Genomic DNA, 11,233 nt, shown 5'->3' on the forward strand with positions numbered 1-11,233 from the left:
CAAGGGAAACCTTTACTTCTACTTTATTTCTTAAAAGGACACTGTTCTTGACTCTGACTCATTTTGGGGCATGGCTAGCCACTGTTTTGCCCCCCCTTTACCCTGGTTCAAGGGGAACAGAAGCTTGACTGTTCCATGGTCTGAGGGTAAGTGTTGAATGGGTTGGGGGGCCAACCTCCAGATAGGGCCTGAAGATCTCATAGAATTTCAATTGATCTCCAGATTACAGAGGTCAGTTCACCTGGAGAACATGACTGTTTTGGAAAGTGGACTTCATGGCATTATACCCCATTGAGGTCCCTCCTCTCTCCAAGCCCTGCCCTCCCCAGGATCCACCCCCAAATCTCCAGGAATTTCCCATCATGCAGTGAATGGGGTGTGTCTGTCTGTAGCAAAATTCATGACATAACTAATTCAGTCAATAAAAATATGTGTCCTCTAAGCCCGTAACCAGTGAGAAGCTCATGACTGAACTCCAGAGTTCCTTCTGGTACTCCATTTGGAATAGATTTCCACTTTGATAGCAAGTATGGGTTGAGTGCTGGAGCAAAACCAGAGAAAACTTGGTTCAGATCTCCACGCATCCATGATACTGGCTGAACAGTCTTGGGCCAGTCACTGTTTCTCAGCCTAACTTACCTTACAGGGTTGTTGGAGGAGAGAAGAACAACGTTTGTGTCCTTGATCTCCTTGAAGGTAGGGCAGGATAGAACCATAATAGTTATTCAGTTATTGACTAGATGCTCAGATGGCAGGTCCTAGCCTAGAGGTCACAAGTTCAGACGTCCAATGCAGATTTTATTGGCCTTTCCACTCGCCTATCCTCAGTGGGTCTCCCTGGACCCCCAGAATGGGGTGAATACTCACTCAGAGGTGAAGCAAAGTAAGGCCACAACCACCTTGGGCCATATTGATAGGTTTTAATTACACCATTAATCAAGAATACCAAAAAGATACGTGAAAGATAATATCAGATACCTACTTCATCTGCGGGACCACCTCTCCCCATATGTCCCCAAAAGAGCTTTATGATCATCTGAACATCATCTTCTGGCAATCCCCGGGCCAAAATACATCTGCCTAACCTCAAGCAAGGCCAGAGCCTTTTCATCTCTGGCCCCAGGATGGTGGAACATGCTCCCACTTGAGATCAGGGCTCTTTGGGATTTATTACAATTCCACAGGGCCTGCAAAACAGAGTTGTTCCATCAGGCCTTTGGTTGAGATAGCAGATGTTCAATTATATCAGCCTCCCCTGCTCAAACCTGCCTGTGCTGAGAATTGTGGCATTCCTATGTTCCTGGTGGTGATTCGGCCCACCTGTTCAAATTATTCCCCCCAGCACTTGCACAGTTTGCACTTTGGGCATATCAAATTTTCTGGGTTGCAATCATGTTTTAAATGTTTTAGAATTTATATAAAGATAATTACCAAAAAGCCTGGATGAGTATTACTGAAGATCTGCAAAGATGGGAAAAACTGAAAAGTTATTGGTTGGGTAGAATTTCTGCTGTTAAAATGAATATATTACCAAAACTGACTTTCTTGTTTCAAAAGTTACCAATCCACATAGATGAAAAGATTTTTAAAAGATGGCAAAAAAAAAAAGGTTCATATGCCCATTTCGCCACTGACATCTCCAATCGATGCGTATTGCGATAGCAGTACAAGAAAGATAAATGATCATATGACTTATGAATATATGATGAGACAAAGGAAACATTAAATCTTGGCAAGAGATTTACGCAGGAAAGAATATTTTGTGGCTGTTAATATTATCAAATAGTATCTAAATATAAAAAACAAACAGCAAAAGAAGGAAGTCGGTTAAGAGAGAAAACGGCTTGTGAACAATTAATTAATGGAGATTTAGAACATTTATTATTTATCTCACCTTCAGGCTGGCAGTCCTTGTCCCCATGACCTCTTCTAGCCCCGGGATCCATACAAAGGCTGTTTGGAAAAGGGCCTCTGCAGGCTGGTACCTGGAGTGGTGGTCTTCTCATGGATTGTGGCAAATATTTTTGTGACAAGTGTTTTATTAATACATGCAATGTTGGATATCTTCTATATTTTGTATGTGTGTATGTAAAGTGTCATCAAGTCGCAGCTGATTTGTACTGATCCCCATAGGGTTTTCAAGCAAGTCAGAAGCAGATAGGGTTGCCAGCTCCCCCCGTGGAGACAGGGGGGGCACCACCAGGCCCCAACCCCCCAGGCACCAATCAGCTGGTCAGTGGGGGGACTTAACAGGAAAAGGAAGAAGTCCCAGGTGATATCGCTGGTGGCATAGTGATGTCACTTCCAAGCACGCACAGGAAGTGACATCATCCCACAGGTGACTCCAGGTGACACTCTGATGTTTAGGCAAGAACTCTATGGTAGAAGCCATTTTTACCATGAAGTTTTTGCTCAAATACCAGCAAATCTCCAAGATGTCACAACTTGATGATGTCACTTCCTATGAGCACTGGAAAGGACATCTTCACATCACCTGGGCCTTCTTCTCTCTCCTGATAAATTCCCCCATCCCCCACCAGTTGCCAGGAGGAAACTGGCAACCCTAGAATCAGAGGTGGTTTGCCATTGCCTTCCACTGCAAAGTCTTCCTTGGTGGTCTCCTGCCAAATTATCAACTCTGCTTAACTTCCAAGATCTGATGAGACTGGGCAATACTATACCATTCCACAAACCTGTATATTTTATATCGACTTTTTATTCAAAGGTACATTATTTTAAATTAATAGTAATAATCTGTATTACATTTTGAGAAACAATATGTACAGTTCGGAGCTGTTATTGTGAAGTGGTGCCATTTAAGATAGCAAAATGTAATTTATATGGGGGTGCTTTGGGGATACAGCTAGGTTCAGCTTAATATTTATTGTCTCCGATTTAGAACTATTGCCTTTTTTCTGAAAGCGTCCTTGCTAAAACGAACACATTGAAATAAATAGCCATTTGGATTTTTCAGAGCCTTTAATAAATTGCATTCTGGGATTCTTCCCCTCCCCTTTAACATGGCAGTTGAATGCATTTAAAGTGATATAGTGCAAGGTAAGCAGCAGAGGCAGCACCCAATAGGTCCCCGGTATGCTGATACATGACAGCAACAGTGGCCCAGCCTGGGCACCGCTGACCACCCTCCCACTGGGTATTGAAGCATCTGAAACATGCAGCTCCCACAGACCCACTTCACCCAGTACCTACCACTGCTATCAACTGGTGAGTGCCACCAGGCCCGACTTTCTTCAGTCACCGATTGGATGCATTGCCCAAATGCCCGCCCCCTTCCTATGCGCACACTGGTCCTGCCAGAAGCCATGATGGGATAGAGGAAGTTAATCTTTTGTCCTGTGGACAGGGAGAGCTTTATAAAATCTATGGCCAGTTGCCAACCTAAGAGCCACAAGTGATTGGCCGGGAGAAACCGCTGGAGGAGCACCTCAGCCTTAGGAAATCAGTCCAGTGTCTTGGCAAGCAAGAGCCCAACAAGAGCTTGGAGGAAGAGTCCAAACAATCCTGGAACGATACCAGCAGTCCCAGAGGCTAGTGTGCAATTGATGGTTACAATATTATGGATCCCGTCAAAGAAGGAATGCTCTTGCGTATTGTTACAGTATGCATTGTTTGCACATCCTTTCATGATAAACGGCACATTTCTTTCACCTGCCGAGAGAATTGCGAGAGACACCAGTCAGGATTAGAATTGCAGTGCAGTGTCCAGTGGTTACTGACCTGGGTTGAGGCATTATAGATCCATTTTGATTCCAAGTTAGCCATAAACAGGTTCCTCACACTCGGGGCAGAAGAGCTTCCCATCGCCACCCCTTTTACTTGCAAGTAAAACTCATCTCGGAAGCGAAAATAACTCTTTTCAAAAATTAAATCCTCCAGATCTAAAAGAAAATGAGTCGGGGGTGGGGGATGGTTGAGCCTCGTGGTTCCGATTCTAATTGTATGTTCATTCTAGCCTCATCATGGGGACTGTTTGTGTAAATTTTGATGATTTCAAGTTTTTGGTACTGGAAATCTTAGTAGTAAACAGATATAATAGAACAGATGTTCAAAAGAGACTATCTCAACGAGAAGCTTTTTGGATACACAGACAAAACGTGTCATCCTTATGGTCTTAATCATTTGACTTTCTTAATCACTTTCATGCAGGTTGCTTATATATGATGTTTGTTGTTTTTAGTTTTTAGTTATGTGACTTTAAGACATTCCTTTGGTACTAATTAATTTAGGTACTCTAAAGACCCACACTAACTATAGCTCACGGAAGCTGCACTTAGAATACTCGATGCTGAATAAGACGGTCCATTTATAGACTCTCAGTATGCCTTGCATAACTTAATTTTTTCAGTATGAAGAATACTGGTGAGTGCTTTTTTGCCTGAATACGTCTCATTTTGTATTACATAATTGGTATATATGGAATACTGATGGCTATTGTTTTGTTATTATAGACTGATAAATATACTCAGACTAGTCTATGAAGTCTTAAGAAAACATGATTGCAGGTAGTTATATAATTTTGTAAAAATCATAGTAGAACATAGTAGAACATGCTTATAAAATCTTATAAAACTTGAAACCTTAAAATCTTAAAATGGTTTAAATATTTAAATATCATACACCTGTAACCATCTATGTCTAATTTTTGCATTCTTTGGTAATATTTAATGGAATGATATTTTTGTAGTATTGGTTATTCTCTGAAGAAGATCCATGAAATGAACATATTATCCGGAAACTTCGTTAGAAGACTCTACTCAATTTTGGTCCTTTATTTCAAATGTTTATATTTGATTCTATTTTATGCTTATCTCCTTGAATATGTGGTATAATGTCTTTGAATATGTGATGTATCACTACTAGACACTTCGGATGTATCATAATTAGGCACTTTGAATGGTTTCCTTCCCTTTGTGTGACTATTGCTTATTAGAATATATTTTTCAGCATATTAGTGTTTTTTGCACTGCCTTTCTCTTGCCTCTCCTATAGTCCTAGCAGTCATGGTTCTCTCTTTGTTTTTTTAATACTACACACAATGCCATATGGTAATTTATTTATTTTTACTGACGATCTGGGGGAAAGGGTTGTGGCTCAGTGGTAGAGCATCTGCTTTGTGTGGAGAAGGTCCCAGGTTTGATCCCGAGCTTTTCCAGTTGAAAAAAAATCAGGTTGTAGATGAGGTGAAAGCAGAGGTCATTTCAGGGGGAATGCGGGGGATCGCAGTTCCCCCGGGTGAGGTACGGGGGGCAGGGCACATGATGAAGCCCCGCCCCCTGCTTCTGGCCGCCCCGCTTCCGGCCCTCATTCAGCCAGGAGGAGGCAGGAGAAGACGGAGGGTAAGTTGCTTCCTCCCTGCCTCTCCCCACCCCTGCCTGCCTGGGGCCAGGGAGGGCCTTCGCGGGGCTTCCTTGCACTCCCGCCGGCCTTGCAGGTCCACCGCCGGGCCCCTCATGGGGCTCGGCATTGGAGCTGCAAGGCCGGCGGCGGCCGGGGCCGTTTGCGGCGGGGTGTGTGGCCTTATGACACACTTCTGGTGATGTCAGGGAGTGTGGCATATGCTAATGAGTTATGCTAATGAGTTCCCCTAGCTCTTTTTCTATGAAATGACCCCTGGGTGAAAGACCTCTGCCTCAGACCCTGGACAGCTGCTGTCAGTTAGAGCAGAGAAGACTGAGCTCGATAGACCAACAGCCTGACTCAGTAGGAAGCAGTTTTATGTGTTCTGTTTCTGAGCATGAAAATAAGTGACTGGTTGCCCAGGAAATAGATTCAATCTCGTTCAAGTTAAAAAAAGCAGGAAGAAGAGAAGAGTCGGGGAAGGCTTGGCTGTTTTTAGATATTCCCTGTTTAGGAGGTGGGGGAGTAGATGAGGAGGCTACGCCATATCCCAATAGAATGGGACAATATTGGTGGGCGACCTTAAAAATAAAGACCAGGATGCGCATGCATGAACAGAGATAAATTACCAAAAGTTATACTCCCGGATTTCTCGAGGCAATACAACTGGTCTCCTGTACATTTGACGATCTCCTCCTCACATGCAAGGCTGTGCGTGGCGTAGCAAGCTGGACATGTTTTCCCATTGGACGTGGTGTTCAAGGGTGGCACTGCATGAAAGAGGAGAGGGTGAGATTTGTACCAAAACAGTCCAGGCAAGGTGATTGGGGCAGTTGCCATCTGGCCTCTTTGCCCCGGTGGGAGTGGTGGAGTGACATCGCCCAACACTACAATATCGCTTTTAGTTCTGCATGAAAGTGATGCCATGATGCTCTAGGAAAGCTGCAATCTCTATGGTAGGAAATCATAGAGGTCTGAGGAATGCCTAGATCATTGTGACATCACTTCCAGGTGCAACGAGAAGTGATTTTATGGTGGACTGCAATGTTGCTTCCCGCCCACACCCCGTTTTTTTGCTCCTGCTGGGAACAAAGCATAACAGCAGGGGCTGGGAGCCAGAGCTGAACTTAGCTTGCCATAGTAGACAATCTGATAAGCCTAAATGGGGGGGGGGGAATCACATGGCTCAGACACAAACGACTCCTTCACTCAGTGGTTCTCTCAGCTCCTCCCATTCTACAGAGTAGCTTAAAACTTTGGGATGTATTTTTTATGAGCCCATTTAATTTACTAGGACACATTTCTTCATTACGGCAGTCATCTGCTCTACCCGCAGCACCCTCATGTCTTGCTGCACGAAGAATCCATGCTTGCAAGGACAGGGAGGGGAAGCAATGCTCTGTCTGCATTGCTTGATGTGGTGGCATTGTCATAATGCCTTTGAAAAAATATGATTTTGAATACGGAACCTTGGGGTTGGAGTTTGAGGACGAAACTGATGGTTGCATGTATTCAAGACTTTGTACATGAATGGGTACAATTGCACAGAATGGGTTTGTGCAACATGAACCGTTGTGATTGGCTGGAACTATGAAGCCTCTGGATTGGCCAGGCCTGGTATAACCACTAAAAACCTGGACTTCTCTCTTAGCCTGTTTGGCGGTGCTTTCTACTTGCTGAAGTCACTGATGGTAGGGACACTGAAGGAGAAGGTCCAGATTAAGTTGTGGCCAACCACCACCACCACTGTGGTCCAGTCCTGACAGACAGGCAGAAGCAGAAGAGAAACATGAAGAGGAAGAAAAGGAAGGGGAAGAAGAGGAAGAGGAGGAGGGAAAAGAGGAGGAGGAGATTGGATTTATACCCCACCCCTCACTACCCAAAGGAATCTCAGAGTGGCTTCCAATCTCCTTTCTCTTCCCCTCCCCACAACGGACACCTTGTGAGGTAGGTGGGGCTGAGAGAGCTCTCCTGAGAACTGCCCTTGAAAGAACAGCTCTGAAAGAACTTATGACTGACCCAAGGTCACACCAGCAGCTGCATATGGAGGAGAGGGGAATCAAACCTGGTTCTCCCCGATTAGAGTCCACCACTCTTAACCACTACACCAAATGGGCTTTATTCCTTTGAGTGAAGTTATGAGACCCAGCGAACATCTGCACAGCAGCAGGAGAATGGTTTTTGACATGGAATTCTTCTGTTATTGTCTAATTACTTGTAATGTATTCAGAAGCTGCCATGAATACGTTAAGATGTAATGTGAAACATCTCATAAGGAAGCAATGTTAAGCTTCGTCTTGAACAGGGATTGAAGTCCAAGACTAATGCGACCAATCAGGTTCAAATGTATATAAGCGGGAAAGACTCTGATTGGTCCCTTATGCGCTCAACCTGATAGGTTGACAATTGTATAGTAGGTGTGACTACATTAGCCCGGAATGTTTAAATACCCAGCAGCTGCAATGGAAAAGCTGTTCAGGCTATGAGGAGTTGTACCGTGTTAGAGAAGTTGATCGTTGAGCTGAATAAACCTGAGTTTTTGCTGAAATCACTCTCTGACTAATTTGTTAAGTGCGGACTTAACATTACTAAACTGATGTATCAATAATAAACTACCCAGCATCGAACTGGATCCTTTGGAAATGAAGGATACAGAAGTTATCTGACGGGATTGTGGGGGGTTACCAGAGAGTCAGAGGTGAATGGAAGGGAAGGAAAGAGGGATGCGGCAGCAGCGTACATGTGGGAGAGATCTTCTGGCAGTCGTCGCCCGTGCAACAGGTAAGATGGGTCCATGCTTCTCCGGCTTTGCCTACATTAACAGAAGTGAAGGGCTGGTCGCAGGAGTTTGACCGGACGCACGTTTTCACGATGTTCCTCGACTGCAGAGCTGAAAGGATTTTGCAAAAGACAGAACATTTAAATAAACAAGACGGGCTCAAGGGAGGCGCATCTGATTAAAAAAACACTGTACTGAAGCTGCCTTATCTTGAGTCAGCCCTTTGATTCCAGAGAGTGATTAAAATGTAGAATTTGTGGCCAGAGGATGTAGTGATGGCCACAGGGGTAAACTGCCTTAAAAGGGGATTCGATAGATTCATGGAGAAGTCTATCAATGACTACTAGCCGTGGTGACTGAGGGGAACCTCCACATTCAGGGGCACTGAACATCTGAATCCCAAGGCCAGGAGAAAACATCAGGGGAAGGACTTGGCCTCTATGCCCTGTTGTTGGCCCTCCAGAGGAACTGGTTGGCCTCTGTGTGAGATAGGATGCTGGACTAGATGGACTGCTGGTCTGATCCAGCAGGGCTCTTCTTATTTCCTTATGGAGGCCTCAGCCTCTCTGCCCTGTTGTTGGCCTTCCAGAGGAACTGATCGGCCACTGTGTGAGACAAGAGGCTGGACTAGATGGACCGCTGGTCTGATCCAGCAGGGCTCTTCTTATTTCCTTATGGAGGCATTGGCCTCTCTGCCCTGTTGCTGGCCCTCTAGAGGAACTGGTTGGCCACTGTGTGAGACAGGATGCTGGACGAGATGGACCACTGGTCTGATCCAGAAGGGCTCTTCTTATGTTCTTATCCCTTGCAACCAGCATTGCTTGATATAGCAAACGGTCGTGGTAACTTTCCACATCACAGGGACCAGTCTATCTTAGATAAGGACAACAGCAAAGGAAAAACACAACAAAGCCATCAGGCTGTGGGCAGTACTAGCCAATGGTCAGCTGAGGCAGCTGATCTGGGTCCTGCACTTTGGGTAGTCCAACTGGCCATGTCTCCACCCACCAAAGAAGGGGGGAAAGAAGAAGAGTGTGTTCCTGTTGCCTCTTGTCCCTGCCCCATCTGGGGATCGTGCAACTGGCTTACAGTGGCAGTAGCAGCTCTTGCCCATCTTTCACAGGGCAAACACCACCTTTGCTTGGCCCCAGTATGTAGAAGCCAGCAGTGGGGTGTCAGTGGTTCCAGAAGCCCAGAACTGCTAAGACCATCTCTTTATCGGGCAGCTATTTCTCCGCAAGCCCCCAAACACTTGCTGAGAAACTGTCTGAACCTGCCATTGATTTAAATGCCATCAGTGATGGTGCCACTGCTGAAAAGGCCCTGTCTGATATAGCTACACAGTTCAGATGGCAAGGGGATAACCATCCGAGCCATGGAGACTGATCTAAGGGGGAGATAGTGTTCACGGGAGAAAAGTGAATGAGCGCAATGGGATAGTTCTCATCAGGGGTTGTTTTGTAGAAGAAGAGCTAGGGGAACTCATTAGCATAACTCATTAGCATATGCCACACCCCCTGACATCACTGGAAGTGTGTCATGAGGCCACACCTCCTGACATCACTGTAAGTGTGTCATAAGGCCACACACCCCGCCCCCAACGGTCCCGGCCGCCGCTGCCAGCCTTGCAGCTCCACTGCCGAGCCCCATGAGGGGCCCGGCGGTGGACCTGCAAGGCTGGCAGGAGTGCAAGGAAGCCCCGCGAAGGCCCTCCCTGGCCCCAGGCAGGCAGGGGTGGGGAGAGGCAGGGAGGAAGCAACTTACCCTCCCTCTTCTCCTGCCTCCTCCTGGCTGAATGGGGGCCGGAAGCGGGGCGGCCGGAAGCAGGGGGCGGGGCTTCATCATGTGCCCCGCCCCGTACCTCACCCGGGGGAACTGCGATCCCCCGCAATCCCCCCCGAAATGACCTCTGGTTCTCACAACTGGAAACCCCAGGGAAATGAAAACACAGCAGAGTGTCCGGTTAAGCGGGATTCCTCCCCTGTAGTGCAGCAACCAGGGATGAGTAGACCAGGCTTTCCCATGGAACAGGAAAACTGAGATGTCATTGGTCTCACATTGACCAAGCCTGCCAACATTTGGTCTTTGGGACTCACCTCTTGTGCCCTCTAGCAGAATGATGCCACACTTGTCTTCTCCAGGCGGGCAAAACTCTAAGGACCCAGTGCAAGTATCTCCAGTGCCCCCACAAATCTCACAGGTCAGAGACAGCCCTAAAAAGGGAGACAAAGAAGAGCTAGTCTTTTTTCTTTCCTTCAAAAAAGCGTAATATGTTAAGAATTTCTTAAAGGTTTCCAGCATAAAAAGGGGAGGTGCCGTTTTGAAGAAAGGGCTCCCGTCGCATTGTTTTCGTGTTGCGACACATGAGGGCTCTTTCCCCAAGGTTCCCAGTGCTCAGGGGGACAGAGATGTGAAAGGCAAAGTTTTATTCAAGGCATAAGCTTTTGTGTGGACGCGCACTTCTTCAGAGATGTTAACAGAGATGGAGCATTATAGTAGGGTCTCAGCTAATTACTCACAGCATTCTACAGTTCAGAAGGGTTCACCTGCCCATCAGTCTCTGCTTTTGATATACTTATTTCTTTCCCTATATTTCCACCCGGAATTAAACCCAAACAAAATGGTGACCCTATAAACTAAGCTTGTTATTCCAGTTTAGTCCTTGCGTCTGCTAAGCACCTTTATTCTGCCGTATGCTAATTTGCCGCTCACCCTCTACCTAGATTTATGGATCGGTCACTTTCATTTCAGTGGCCCCTTCTGCATCCAGCATCCGCTCCGCTGTCTTACCAAACCCACGCTGGAACAGAAACCCCCCTCTACATTACACGCCACTTTCACTTTCTTTGATTGTTGGATGATATGGTGTCCTCCATACTGCATGCCGCTTTCACTGTGTTTGATCTCTGGTTTTATGGTGGGTGTCTGCATAGATTTATGGCCATTTTATGACTATTCAGGGGTGAATCTGCAGTCAGTACAGCATTGGCCTGGGGAGGAGGAAGAAGAAGAAGAAGAAGAAGAAGAAGAAGAAGAAGAAGAAGAAGAAGAAGAAGAAGAAGAAGAAGAAGAAGAAGAAGAAGAAGAAGAAGAAGA

General features: G+C 46.0%; 1 protein-coding gene across 1 annotated transcript in view; it reads right to left on the minus strand.

Moving 5' to 3' along the window:
* Positions 1-2,791: 2,791 nt before the first annotated feature.
* The window catches only part of LOC107125794 (phospholipase A2 inhibitor and Ly6/PLAUR domain-containing protein-like), a 26,171-nt gene continuing 17,729 nt past the window's right edge, over positions 2,792-11,233 (minus strand). Inside the window, exons 2-5 of the mRNA XM_015429256.1 lie at positions 10,234-10,350; positions 8,099-8,248; positions 5,988-6,128; positions 2,792-3,669 (exon numbers count right to left, since the gene is read on the minus strand). Coding sequence (XP_015284742.1) covers positions 3,461-3,669; positions 5,988-6,128; positions 8,099-8,248; positions 10,234-10,350 — 617 coding nt within the window. The 3' untranslated portion in view covers positions 2,792-3,460. The remainder of the gene's footprint in view (positions 3,670-5,987; positions 6,129-8,098; positions 8,249-10,233; positions 10,351-11,233) is intronic.

This window comes from Gekko japonicus, unplaced genomic scaffold, assembly GCF_001447785.1.
Source record: "Gekko japonicus isolate JY-2015 unplaced genomic scaffold, Gekko_japonicus_V1.1 scaffold3772, whole genome shotgun sequence".
NCBI classification, from domain to species: domain Eukaryota; kingdom Metazoa; phylum Chordata; class Lepidosauria; order Squamata; family Gekkonidae; genus Gekko; species Gekko japonicus.